The following is a 14,485-nucleotide window of genomic DNA, read 5'->3' as shown; positions in this document are numbered from 1 at the left end:
CCTTTTGCCACAATCTACCACAGCGAATGAAACTGAACTTTTTAACTGTGGTATAGCAAAAAGACCTGGCCATATGGCATTGGGTAAGTCACTGACGCAGTTTTCTCAACTACAGAATGGGAAGAGCATCCCTACCTTGCAGGATCATGAGAATTAGAGATATTTCACAAAGTTCCTGGTATAGTACGAAGGGCACAAAGTCATCATCACCATCACTATCAAACCTCATGCAAAAAAAAAAAAACCTAAAATCCAAAATTGGCAAAAGAATATTCACACAATAAATATCCAAAATTATTTTTAAAGAAAGATACACAAGTCAATCTTATAAGATTCTGAAAACCCTGTCCCCTGCTTTATTTCTGGAGAAGGGTAAAGGGAGAAGAGAAAATATTCACTTGAATTTGAGGGGCAGCTTAATGGGAAACAGCAGTAGCAACAATTTCAGGCCTCAAAGGCTCCTCTCTGATCACAAGGGAATGCTGAAACTTCCTTGTTCGGAGATGGATGAGTTTAATTTTTCCCTATAGCAAGATCATCCATTTTTGCTGGGATAAAAGAATAAAGAACAACAAACTCAATAGCACCAAATGGGGTTTAACACAGAAAATAGGGCCCAGTTTCTCCTTTCAAATGCAAATTTTTACATTAAAATATGTTTATAAATCATAGTCGTTTTTCCTCTTGATTCAATCCTTCTCCTTCCCCTAACAGGAACCAGAAGAGCATGTGCATTATTAACCAGATATACAATCCAGACACCCCTTCCAAACTGGGATCTGATTACTAATGGACTGGCCTAGCTCAGGGCTGCCCTCAGGGACAGGAAGCAGTAACTATGCTCTCAGGGAGAACGGATACTGAGGATGCCACCAGTCAAAGAGTCGAACGCTGTGCACTGGGTCCAGGATGACTTGCACACCCTGTTCGCTGCGCAGTTTCTGACCACCATGGACAGGAGAATCTTGGAACACCAGTCTCACACGATGATGCCGCATGTCCGTGCTCACATTGATAGTAAACTAGGAGAAAGCAAATTCAGTACCCAAATTAAACAACCTTGTTTTCCCATGGCTCACTCTGAAATAAGACAGTCTAGATAAAATTTATACTAGGCCACGAAATGAAATTCTTCACATTTAAACTATGCTAAAGAAAGCATCTCAAATGGCTGAATAAATTAGGATACATGCACACAGACTAGCACTGAAACCAATTTTTTAAAAGTGGGTTGGAACTATACAAAATGACTTGAAGGGGTTCTGATGAGATATTGTTGAGCAAGTCAACCAAGATGCATGAAACATACATCTGATCACATTTTTGGTAAAATACACCACAAATTCTCTAAATCTGTTTATGTATACGCTGGTCTGAACAGAATTATGTGAATATGAAGTCCCTGGAATAGGAGTATATAACTAGGTTACTAATGTGACTTAACCTAGAGGGAGGGGGGTGAGGTGCCTAACAACCAAAACAGCATAAAAGATATAATCTCAATTAAACAAAATTATTTAACAGAATGGGTGTATACAAGTACATAATAACAGATACATGAAAGAACAGTTCCCGAAAGATAGATAGTTATAGGCCAGTAAAAGCCTAGGTCACCTTTACTTTTTCCATGTATTTATGTATTATTTAAATTCTTTCCATGAAGCATGGATTGATTATTTCACCATTAAAAAAAGAATAAAGCTGGGTGCCTGGGTGGCTCAGTCAGTTAAGGATCTACCTTCAGCTCAGGTCATGATCCTGGAGTCCCAGGATCAAACCCTGTGTGGGGCAACCTGCTCAGTGGGAAGTCTGCTTCTCCTTCTCTCTCTGCACTCCCCACGCCAGCTCTTATTCTCTCCCTCGCTCACTCTATCTCAAATAAGCCTAAAGGACAGGGAAAACAAACTGCATACACTCTCAAGTTCTCAACCCGGTTAAAATTTTTAAAAACCTGGAAAATATACCAGAGACATATTTGTTATTTACTAATCTAGTTCTTAACTAAGACGTGAATAGTCATCATCACATAAGGGACAGAGCTGATCACCCTACATTTTAGTATTCCACTTATGACACCATAAGCAAGCCTCAAGGTCCTGACATACAGTGCTCATATATAAGCCTCACTATTATCCCTGAAAGGATAATGTTTCTCAAATATTAATGATCACTACACAGAAGATGCAAAAACATTCCCTTTACTGTAAGAAGGAAACAGATAAAATATTCTCAGATATAATTAACTCCATTCCAGGGGCGCCTGGATGGCTCAAAGGGTTAAGCCTCTGCCTTTGGCTCAGGTTATGATCTCAGGATCTTGGGGTCGAGCCCCACATCGAGCTCTCTGCTCAGCAGGGAGCCTGCTTCCCCCTCTTTCTCTGCCTGCCTCTCTGCCTACTTGTGATCTCTGGCAAATAAATAAATAAAATCTTTAAAAAAACAAAAAGAATGAAACATCAAATTAAAAAAAAAATAATAACTCCACTCCTAATGTACAAGTCTGCTCTCAGACTTTAAAAACTATTCTTCAAAGATTTTCTCCTCAGTGGTTAAATTTACAAATTTCTTTCAAAACCTAGCTATAGTGAGAGTCTACAATCTGTCTCCACTTACCAGGGTAAATATCATTCCCATGACAATTGGAATAAAGATGAAATTGAGCGTGGTGACCTGTAGGAGGCAGCAGTCCTGGTCTGGGTTGGTATGAACATCTTCATACTGAATGGGAGGCTGCAACCCTCCCACACACTTGCTCTTTAATCTAGGGGACTGAACAGAACCGAGAATTACTCAAACGGCTTAGAGGAAATACTGATAACTCTAAGACTCCATCATCAGTGAAAATCCTACGGTTCTCTTTATACACATATTGGTTTCTATACAATTCAAGGAAAACCTGCCCTTGGAAAGAAGAGGATACATATTTGGATAGGCAAAGTGGTAGTGAGTATATGCTTCGTTTAGATGGTAGTTTTTGCCATCCGGCAAGAAATGGGAGCTTATATTTCTATCAGAGGCTCCCCAACGTTTGAACCTGTGATCCCTCGTGAATCTTCGGGCTCCAAAGAACGTCTGCTGCACAAAAGGGCAGAAGCAGAAGTGGCCATCTAGTTCTAGGCACCAGAAATAAAAGAACCACAAGTCTCAGAACTAAAGGCAACGCGAGCATTCACCTTCTTGTAGTTAGTTAATTCTGCTCTCAGCTTGAACCCTGCTGAGATCGCCCTGCAGCCCCCTCCCAGAAAGACCCTATGGTGGACTTTCCATCAACATCTCATCGACAGCACATTTGAAGAATCTTATTAAAAGCAAGAGACTAGAAACCAAAATTCTTCCCTAAAACCATGTTTATGAAAAAAATCAATGGAAAAATATTATTTACTTTAATTACAAACTTATCTTAACTTGCCAGCCATCAAGTGAGGGATAACTAATCCTATCTGTAATGGGTCTCCTCGGTGAGATACTAAGGAGGGGAGACAGAAGGACAAAATGAGCTAGTGAGGGTAAGAATAAAGACAAGCAAAGGAGATCCTCTGTGGCCAAGATCTCAGGTACCATCGAAGCAAAAGGCAGAAACAGAGTAGAATACTATCTAGTCTTCTTATAAAGAGCCTCCTAACAGTGGTCCCTTTCCTCAAAACTTCCCCAAACAGCTTCAGGTATAAAGTGACATCAATTTTTGTTGTTTGCAAATACACTTGTTTTGAAAAACAAAAAAGTTATAAGCAAATAACCTCACTACACTGCTGTAACAAGTTTTCCCCTTTTTCCCACCTTTAGAAAGTCTTCAACTATACAGAAAGTTAATAAAATAGTAAATAAATTCCTGTATAGCCCCTACCATTAGATATTTTGCCAAATTTGCTTCCTCTCCTCCCACCTTTCATTTTATGTAGAAAATGGTGGAGGAGGGCAAAGTCATCTGAAAGGAGCACTGACGCTCCACCCCTATTCAGCATGAATAAAGAATAAAGACACATATATAACCACAGTATCGTTATCACACCTAAGGAATTAACAATAATTTTATGTCATCGAACATTTACAGCATACTCAAATCTCTGAATTGTCCCAGGTATCTTTTATAGCCCTTTGTTCCCTGATCCAGTCCCCACTCATTCAGCTTTTACACTGCTGTATCTCTTTCATACAGAACGATTCCTTTTACCCTTTCTTTTCCCGGCACTTTTATAAATGTCGATGTGTCCTATTGGATTTTAATGAGGAAATGTTATGCCTAATGAAATTTATTAGAATAACATATTACCTGAAAAACAAAGAGAACATATGACTACATACCTGTTTTTTGAACTTAAAGTTGAACTCCCACATTGGTTCCTGTCTGTTCCCAACAATCTTTCTGCACCAGAAAAGTAAGCACTGTAAGAAAATAAAAATAAAATAAGCCAAAGATAAATAAATAAAAGACAGAAAAGGAAAAACTCAAAATAAGGTAATAAAAAATAATCAGTAAAAACCTGTCTGACAGCTCCAAGGCCAGCCACAGCCCCAATGCTGAGATTTCACTTTGGCACAGATAGAGAACCCCCCCAATTTGACACTGGTGCAACATGAAAAGAGACAGTCCCAGGGCTATTCCATAAAGAGAAGAGGGACCGACATAAGTCAACCTCAGATGCTACTGAGGGCAACCCCCACTGTTCTCATCGTTAAAAAGACAGAATCATGGTCTCTAGAGACTGGGACATTCTCTGAGTCAGCAAGCCACTCCTCTATATGAAAATATAAGGGCAGCCAGCTGCCACCAGGCAAGATGATAACAAAGCCATAAGGCAGGCAGAGATGGCCGTTCCTAGAACAGGAGCAAGCCACTCAGGACCTTCTGGGAGCAGAGAGCCGGTGTGAAAATGACAGAGCTGGACTGGATTCGGTCTAGAGTAAGCCCCGCCATGAAAGTCAGGCTACAGCTAGGGTTAACACAAGAAGTTAAGTACCTCCCAGGGGATAAGGGGTGGGTCGTCCGCCGTGCCAGCTGTCCTGCCCTTCAGACATGCCCTGTACGTCCTGCTGTTCCATCAAAAATAATGGGCTTGGCTTTAAGGGGCAAATACTTCTGCTGCCATCACAGCGGCTCCAGTGTCCCATACAAGCTATGCTATTGGAGAGAGAGAGGGAGAATCAAATACGAAAAGCTGGAGTCCAGGAACCTGGGACAACTTCCTTTAGGCATGCTGCCAACTCCCTGAATGCCATGCGATCGTGGTTATACAAGTGGCAAGGCCATGCATGGGACACCTGTCACTGCAGGTCCCGTATCCTCTTCAGAGATCTCTAACAACAATGCACAAAAGCAGCGACCAGGTGGCCTGGGCTTACTGACTGCATTACGACCTTAGTTATCACCACCTTGGCTTTTTATAATCTACTTAAAAAAAAATTCATAAACAGTGACATGAATATGAAGACACAGGTACTTCTGATTTAGGCAGTAGCACTTGCATTGTGCACTGGAGCCGCTAGGATGTGTCCAGCATGAGGAGTTTGCCCGATGCTGCTCTACTCCCAGCAACTGAGTCATACCTGGCATGGTTAGCTTTGGGAGGATCCCCACTTCATCATAGTTGGTCTGATACTATCAAATGTTTCTGAGGGAGGGAAACTGCAAATGTGAGATGATACACTGTCCACTCGTATTACTAGCAGAAGCAGCTGCTGGGTGACATTCTACTCGCCCCGCATTCTACTCCTGCCCTAAAGCCACCAGCTAGTGTGATATTAAACTGAGCTCAGCCCATGGCCCTGACCCTCTCAGTTTGCAACCTCTGAAGGAACCCTGATAATCTTGAGACCAATAGGACCCTTCCAATCAATATGTATCAGGTAGAATATTATCACACTGGAAGCAAACTAGGGGAGAAGAATCATTACAGAACATCCAGAACACAAAAACAAAATAGAAACAAAATAGAAGAGCAAAGAAAGTGCTATAAAACACCAGATTTGGGGTAGGAACAGAGTAATAAAAATTACTCACTAACTCAAAAGAGAGAAAATTCAGACAATGGGATTAGTTGAAGGAGAAACAGGCTGAGACATCAACTTGCCTAAGTAATCATATCTGTTGTACGGTCTAGCTTGGCAAAGGTGGGTTCATTGGCTATTTCGTTATGGAGAAAAGGAGAAAGGGCCAAAGGTTAACAGACCTATTTACAATCAAAAGAACGCCCAACACTTGAATACAATATATGAACACAAACTACTGGGGAAATCCCAAGATATAAGATATAGCCTTAGACACAGGAAGAATTTTAGAGAGTTAAAGTCTGTGAGTGGGAATACCTTACAGTATCCGAAATGACCTAGCCCAGAGCTTAGCAATAGTGGACACTTAGCGTATGCTGAAGTCCATATCACAGTCTTTTAAAGAGATCAACAAGAAAGAAGAATCCCAGATATCAAGTCATGTTAGAAAAAGAAAATTACTAAGGTGTTCATATTGTATCTCTGCATCATGATTTATAGCACCCTGAAAAATTAACAGTTAACATCTACCCCAATGTGAGTTGTGCTCTTCCTAACCCAGACCATCAAAATCATCTAAAGTGGTCCAATGTACAATGCATGAGAATATATTAAAGAGAATAAAGAATATGCTAAAAGCACAAGAAAGCTTTAAGGTAAAGAGAAGAGAAGCCAGCCCAGCAGAGCAGGAATGTCTTAGAGAAGTGAAACCCTGAAGTTTACATTAGCCCCCTGGCAGCCTGGGACCAACCGCGCTAGCCCTCCCCATCAAGGAAGCCAGAGATAAGCTGTATTAACAGGCCCACCACATCATTAGTTAGGCCCCAACAGTAATTCGCACTTACTTTGGAATTCTTTAATGTGCTGGGAGTACTTTCTGGAATGGCTGGATTCTTGGAGATTCGAGAAGCAAACGGCTCGTACATATGGTACAGAGATCGGATCACACACGCCCGGAGACAGCGCAGCTTCTCCATTGACTCTGGTCGCAGGCGCAAAGGCAGAGAGGCATCCAGCGTGTAGTGCCTGAAACATGACACATTACTCCTACCAATATGTGACTTGTCTCCCCTGCTCTAGCTCAGTCTCCCAGGACTCCTGGTCTCTGTATGAACTAATTACACTATTCTACTGGCCAATACTTAGCTTGGCCCCAGTGTTCTCTCATACACACACACACACACACACACACACACACACACATCACCACCTCCTTCGTTTCTCAGCTACTTTTGCTTCTTTGCTATGCAAAACCCAATTCACATACACCTTTTAATCCTTCCCTCCATCCATGTTAAAATTTTAAATCCTATTTTACTCTAAAAAATGATGTCTCAGACCTGACACCAGTACAATATACTTCCATTGCTCAAAAGGAATGTCTACTGAAGAACGACCGGGTTCTCCCACCACAGGTCTCGGCAAGTTCTCTACACCATTCCACTTCAACATCCCTTCCTACAACATCCTGACTGACAGTTTATAATCTTCATTACACTTCTGCACCCGGTATCAAAAGCTAGCTGTCTGAGTAGTCCTATCATTCACTCCCTCCTCACCACTACAACTATTACATTCAGCAGCATGAGTACAAAAACTCTATGATACTTCAAGATAACTACCCAATAAGAAACAACTAATCCAGTTAGAAAGGTAAGCAGATAGGCATCTGCAGCTTTTGGAAATTCTAGTAAGATAAACTTCTGAAGACAAGTCAAACACAGCTTTTTAAGACTTGAAGCAAGACTTTTTGCTCAAAGTGGATACTGGATGGGGGAAGGGGACAGCCATAGGGAAGACAATTACCTGGACGAATTAATAATATCAAACTTAAATTAGATAAGGGCTCAAGGAGTCCAAAACTAGGCTCATGCCCAGGCATGCAGTAAAGAAAATGAAAAGAGGTCACCATCCAGGGAGCAGCTCCAAATCACAAACAGCAATGAAATCAGCTACACAGATAACAGAGTGAGTCTCTGTGGTCGCACCTTCGGTACAACCTGGTCCAAAAGGCAGCAGTGCAAGTGACAGTCCAGGCATTCTTACAAATCAGGGAAAAATTCACAATGTCCTCAGGACGGATATAGGAGGCCAGCAATAGCCAAATATCCATGGGATACTCTTCTCCTCCAGCCCCGTCCAGGTCTTCTGAAACAGAAAAAAAAAAAAAAAAAAAAAAAAAAAGAATTATAACGTTTGACCTTCAATTACATACATACTAAGGACCCCAATCACCTCAATTCTCCCAGGGCTTGCACAGTTAAGAAAACAGGTTTTAAATAAGTCCAACAAAGCCTCTCATTCTCATGATTTCCTGCTTCTTCTAGCTGCTGGAAACTTTTGTTTCCTATTGCCCAAGTGACTGGGTCTCATTCTTTAGACCTTTCTTCAACAATTATTCACACACTATTTTGAAGTTTTCAAAGTTTTTCAAAATTTTGCACACCATTACTATCATTCCATTCTAACAATTCTTCAACGGAAATAAGGAAAATATTCCTGTGCCCTTTTCACTAGTAAGAAGATATAACCTCACCACTAGTTAAGGTAAAAAGACCCAGGGTTTCTACTTTTAAATTCCGGCTTTGCACCATAAACTCTGCCCCGATTTCCCTCCTGGTCCCCTTCCACCAGACACTTTCTTCAGTTCAGTCATTTAACACAACAACTGATTTTAAGATGGTATGAGGAAATGTCAAAGTATAAGCTCAGTAAAACACCCAGTATGTTACGGTATATTTTCATTACTCAATAAATGCCTGTAGACGTTTCTTTCCTTCTAGTTCCTCATTTCATTGCCAGTTTGCGCTATGACTCCAGCCACAGGTGTTCAGTACTCATAGATACCCTGTGACAATGTATCCCCACCTCCTCCTCTTTCAGACTTTGTTAGGGTTCATTCTCTTGACCCTGAGGTCCACTGGGTGTCTCAGGTTCAAGTTAAAATCTCACACTCCATAAATGTACTTGCATCTGGGCAAATCCTACTTCTAACCTGTAATTCAGACCTAGTTCACAGAACTATCCAAAAACCAGCTTTCTTCTTTCTGTTTCCTGGGCAAAAAGACGCTACACTACCTCCCCAAAGCTGCCTCTACTTTTCGAGCTAACAGCAGCAGTATGACGCAGTCAGGTTATTGCACTGGGTTCTTCATAAGTCTAAAACGACATCCTCTTTTCTGGTTCCTAATCTTCCCTGTAATCTCCAGTGACCACTGACGGCTTGGTCCTAGCATGTTTGAGCCCCATCTTCTCCCACATTAAGTCTCTCTCTGAAAAAGAAGGTAAATGACTATCAGTATTTCTCCCACTGAGATCCATCAGGACTTTAACATAGCAGACTGCTATTAAAAAATGTTCCATCTTTAGTGACATAACTCAATAATTACTGATGAGGAATAATTGTATTTTAAGCAACATTATTAAGAAATTTCAAAATGGAGATGCCTGGGCGGCTAAGTCAGTTAAGCGTCTGCCTTTGGCTCAGGTCATGATCCCAGGGTCCTGGGATGGAGTCCCACACTGGGCTCCCTGCTTAGCCGGGAGCCTACTGCTCTCCCTGCTTGTGCACGCACGCTCTCTCTCTCTCTGACACATAAATAAATAAAATACTTTTTTTTAAAAAAAAGGAAAAGAAAAGAAATTTCAAAATATAGGAAATGGAATCAGTAAAACTCCACAGAGATAAACCATGAAGGACAGAAAGAACTTTTTGATAGGTACAGGTTAAGAGCAAGAGTATTCCAATTGAAATAAACAGCTAACAGGAAGCCCAGATACTTAGAAAAACAAAATACATGTGATAGTAATAAAGAGACAAGTTTAACAGGATTTTGATGCTATCAAGAAATTACTGTAAACTTTTTTAGACATGATTGACTTTTTTTGTTGTTGCTAAAAAGTACCTGTCTTTTGAAGGGAACTACCAAAACATTTAGAGATAATAATAGGATACCTGGAAACTATTTCAGAATAATATACAGTGGGTGTGTTGGAGTTGGGGAATAGTGGCTGAAACAAAAATGGCCATGAGTTAGTAAGTGTTAATTCTGGGTAAGAGCTAGATGGGATTCCTTGTACAATTCTCTCTTCTACTGTATTTGTTTCATTAAAAAGAAGCAAAAAGATAGGGGAAAAAACAACCAGTCTGACTAGAATAAAGGAACCTAATGGGAATAAAGCAGAGCAAACAACTAAAAAATGAATTATAGTTAAAAACCTGTAAGCCAAAAATCATATATCTGATAAGCAACTAGTATCATGAATATACAAAGAATTCCCACGATTCAATAATTGAAAGATAACCCAAATTTTAAATGGGCAAAGGAGGGCACCTAGGTGGCTCAGTAGGTTAAGCACCTGCCTTCCGCTGAGGTCATGTCAGGCTCCCTGATCAGCAAGGAGTCAGCTTCTCCTTCCCCTCCCCTCCCCCAGCGTGTACTCTCTCATAACCAATCTCTCTCTCAAATAAATAAAATCTTTTTTTTTTAAGATTTTATTTATTCATTTGAGAGAGAGAGAGAGCACAAGAAGGGGGAGAGGCAGAGACAGAGGAAGAGGCAGACTCTCCGCTGAGTGGGGAGCCCGACATGGGACTCGATCCCAGGACCCAGGATCTTAACCTGAGCTGAAGGCAGACACCTAACCATCTGAGCCACCCAGTCATCCCTCAAATAAATAAAATCTTTTAAAAAAAATGGGCAAAGGATTTGAATAGACATTTCTTCTTCTCTTAAGAAGACATACAAATGAGCAACAAGCACACATGAAAAGATGCTCATCATTAGCCATCAAAGAAATGCAACTCAAAACCATGAGATACCACAAAATATCCACTAAAATGGCTATGATTTAAAAAGTCAGACAATAACAAGTGTTGGCGAGAATGTAAAGAAACTTTAACTCTGAGCACATTGCTGGTGGAATGTAAAATGGAAACCTCAAAAAACACACCAGCAGGGTGCCTGGATGACTTAGTTAGTTAAATGTCTGCCTTTAGCTCAGATCATGACTGCAGGGTCCTGGGATTGAGCCCCGTGTTGGGCTCCCTGCTCAGCAGGGAGTCTGCTTCTCCCTCTCCCTCTGCCCCTCCCACTGGCTCATGCTTTCTCATGCTCTCTCAAATAAATAAATAAAATCTTTAAAAACACATACACACTGACAATTATTCAAGAAGTTAAACTAGAGTTATCATGTGATTCAGCAATTTTACCCCAACCCAACAGAAATGAAAATATATATCCATGCAAAAACTTGTCCAAGAGTGTTCAAAGCATTATTCAAAATAGCCAACTGAAAAAAACACTGAAGGACTGATATATCCTACAAAATGAATGAACTTGAAAACACACTAAGTGAAAAAAGCTAGACAAAAAAGGCCACATATTATGTGATTCTATTTATATGAAATATCCAGAAGAGGCAAATCTACAGAGACAGAAAGTAAATTAGTGGTCAGGGGGGTGAGTGAGGGGGAGTGGGAGGGTTGAGAGAGAATAAGGAATAATGCTAATTATATAATTATATAATTGTCTAGAGTAACAGGAATGTTCTAAAATCACATTGACAGCTGCACAACCATGTGAACACACTAAAACCACTCAATTGTACACTTTAAAAAAATGAATTTTATGTCATTAAAGATGTTTTAAAAGTCTGGAAACTGTTCTATGGAGTGTGCCCAAAAACAAAACAGAGCGAGATAAGTCTCTAACAGCATGGTGATGATGAGTAGGGATTTCAAGCCGGAAATTAAAAAACAAAGAAATGTGAGGAATGTCAGTATTAATTTTGGCCTTCTGGAAAACAATGGTTTCACTGAAAATAGCTGGCATAATTGCAAAGTGATGACAGTCCATTAATTATCAATTATTTCAATATATTTCAGTAAATACAAGTGTCTGTTATCTGACTCTCAAGTACAGGTTAAAATTCTGGTAGATCTGAGACCAAAAATACATATATCACTTATTATATCAGCTTCCCCTAACTCTAGCTGATCACTGGAATCAGATTAGCTTTAAGAATAGCTATTCTGGGGGCGCCTGGGTGGCTCAGTGGGTTAAAGCCTCTGCCTTCGGCTCAGGTCATGATCCCAGGGTTCTGGGATCGAGCCCCACATCGGGCTCTCTGCTCAGCGGGGAGCCTGCTTCCTCCTCTCTCTTTCTCTGCCTGCCTCTCTGCCTACTTGTGATCTCTGTCTGTCAAATAAATAACTAAATAAAATCTTTAAAAAAAAAATAAAAAAAAATAAAAAAAATAAAAAGAATAGCTATTCTGGGTACTAACCCAAGAAAGTCTGATTCATTAAGTCTAGAGCAAACCACTTCGTGAAGGTTTGGCATATTATATACTATTAGTTTATTTTTCTTTGTTTCCTTTGTGTGAGTTTTATTGCCTTTAGGTATAAAATCACATATTTTTCTATTTCCCACAGTATCTATTAGACATAAAGCAGACACTAATAATTGCAGAGCATTTAAAAGTCCATAGTAATATCTAACTCCAGCTGAAATGAAATCAGTTATATGCAATCCACATACTTGGGAAAACATTTTTTTATTCCTTACCTGTTCAGAAATCCAAAAATGTAAAGATTCTTTGTTTCCATGTTACCATATGGGTTTTCACCTAATAATGACATGTTCTCAAAGAATGGCTATTATATTCGAGTTTAGAGCTCCAGAAATCTGACTCTGACCAACCTCCTTTCTTCTTAAATGTAGACAAAATAGAAAGCCCTGGTATATTAAACCTGTCCCACTACTAAGATCCAAAACCTGGTTCTCCACTGGTATCACCTCTTAATGCTACTGAAGTGAAGAGCTTCAAGCTATCACCACAGACAGGACTAATTCAAAAGCAAACAAGCCCTATACCTTTGTGCCTCTTGCTTTTCTTTTTTCTGGAGACGGTTCTCTCACGGATGCTCTCCTCCTGGGCATCCATCTCATCACTGCTGTCAATGATGTCACAGGGCTCACCAACCCCAGAAAGAGCTTCCACTGCAGGAACCTGGGAGGCTTCCAAGCCACAAAGAGATTTTACTAGAAGAAAATAAGGGGAGAATCAGATGGCAGAGTCCCATCCAGAAATACAAATGACTTAAGACAGGATGATGACAAGGAAAAAGAGTGGGGGGAAGCAATAGTGTGAGTGAGTCTGCTGTAGAAAGGTTGAGAACTAAAAAGAAAGAAATTTTAGCATTTAAATACTAAAAACTGGAAAGCAATAAACAAACTGACCCCAAAGTTGCAGAGATTGACTCCTTAAAAGTGTCAACTTCAGACCTGAAGAAAAAGGGAGTGCATTATTCTCCCACTATAAGCCCTGCAGGATAAAAACAAAAAGTGAACGCTGTTCTCATTTGTGTAAGTTCTGAGGAGCAATGTTTGAGAGAAAATGAAGCCAATCTGACCCTGCTCCTAAGCTGGAGACTAGATGTTATAAAAGCACAAGTCTCAGGGATCTGTGAGTAAAAGGCTTGAAACTTAAGAGAAACGTTGAGAAAAGGAAAGGCATACTTCAGGGTTTTATTTCACAAAGAAAGCAAACTGCAGAAGACGTGGAGAATATATGTGAATGAATCACAGGAAAAAGATGAATAACGAAGAAGAAAGCAGTTGAAACTACAGAAGAGAACGCAAAGGTTTTTCTTTCTTTCTTTCTTTCTTTCTTTTTTTTTTTTTTTTTTTGATGCAAAGACAGAAATAAAGTATTTCTGCTGCAGAACCTGCTACTGCTCTTGGCTAATCCTCCCGTTCCCCTCCTCCGAATACATGACGGGCCACTGAAGACCGCAAACTCGTTCACGGGAGGATGCCCAAAGGATTTTGCAAGAAAAACACTGAGGCGGAGTTCCAGGAAATAAAACACCTAGTTCTGCCTTCCCGGCCCGAGTCCGAAAGACTCGCCGGCAGCCTACCTTCCTGCTGCACAGCATTGGCGACGGCTTTCTTGACCCGTCCAGACCTCACGACCGCCGGATCCGAGTTGGCATAATCCGCCACGGTCACTGAAATACAGCAACAACCCTCAAAGGAGGAGGCCTTCGCTCCGTCAGCGTCCTCTCAGCCAAGACCTCCTGCTCCTGCAGGTCCCCGGCCCCAGAGCCCTCCCGTTACAGGCAAGCCAGGGCTTGCCTCGGCGCTGTCCAGCCCCCTCCCTGCCGCCAGCACCCAGCCTTTCAACGCCCCCGCCCCCTCACCCACCTCGTCCAGAGCAGGCGTCGTGGGCCCGGAACTTGAGTCGCTTCCCTCTCTTGGGCATGGCGACCGTGTCGGGGCGAGGCCGGCCTAGCAGGCCGGGCCCCCGGGCCATGTCTTGGGCCGGAGAGCCGGCTCCGGGAGCCGCACGCCAGCTCCGCCCGGCTCAGCGGCCATCCCGCACCGGAGTCCGCGGCTCTCGCGAGGACTTAGGCCCGGGCCCCGTGTAGCGTTGGCAGTCCACGCCCCATTCGGAAACCAATCACCGCCTGGCCTGCGGAGTACGTCATCATCCT

General features: G+C 41.5%; 1 protein-coding gene across 3 annotated transcripts; it reads right to left on the bottom strand.

Moving 5' to 3' along the window:
* Positions 1–258: 258 nt before the first annotated feature.
* Positions 259–14,401, bottom strand: TMEM183A (transmembrane protein 183A). 3 transcript variants are annotated; one of them, XM_032878304.1, is made up of 8 exons: positions 14,196–14,399; positions 13,910–13,999; positions 12,864–13,031; positions 7,974–8,133; positions 6,831–7,011; positions 4,303–4,383; positions 2,614–2,769; positions 259–1,022 (listed from the first exon to the last, which is right to left on the bottom strand). In XM_032878304.1, the coding sequence occupies exons 1-8, from the start codon at positions 14,302–14,304 to the stop codon at positions 837–839; spliced, it is 1,131 nt and encodes a 376-aa protein (XP_032734195.1). In that variant the 5' UTR covers positions 14,305–14,399; the 3' UTR covers positions 259–836. The 3 variants fall into 3 exon arrangements, 2 of the variants coding, with proteins under 2 accessions (XP_032734195.1, XP_032734196.1); XM_032878305.1 differs by having other exon boundaries at positions 7,974–8,130; XR_004385106.1 differs by lacking the exons at positions 259–1,022; positions 2,614–2,769 and adding an exon at positions 4,959–5,119 and having other exon boundaries at positions 14,196–14,401.
* Positions 14,402–14,485: the final 84 nt, after the last annotated feature.

The sequence above is a fragment of the Lontra canadensis genome, unplaced genomic scaffold, assembly GCF_010015895.1.
Source record: "Lontra canadensis isolate GAN:19392208 unplaced genomic scaffold, GSC_riverotter_1.0 scaffold63, whole genome shotgun sequence".
NCBI lineage: Eukaryota > Metazoa > Chordata > Mammalia > Carnivora > Mustelidae > Lontra > Lontra canadensis.
The sequence above is the reverse complement of the archived record's forward strand: the minus strand, read 5'-3'. Positions and strand labels throughout refer to the sequence as shown.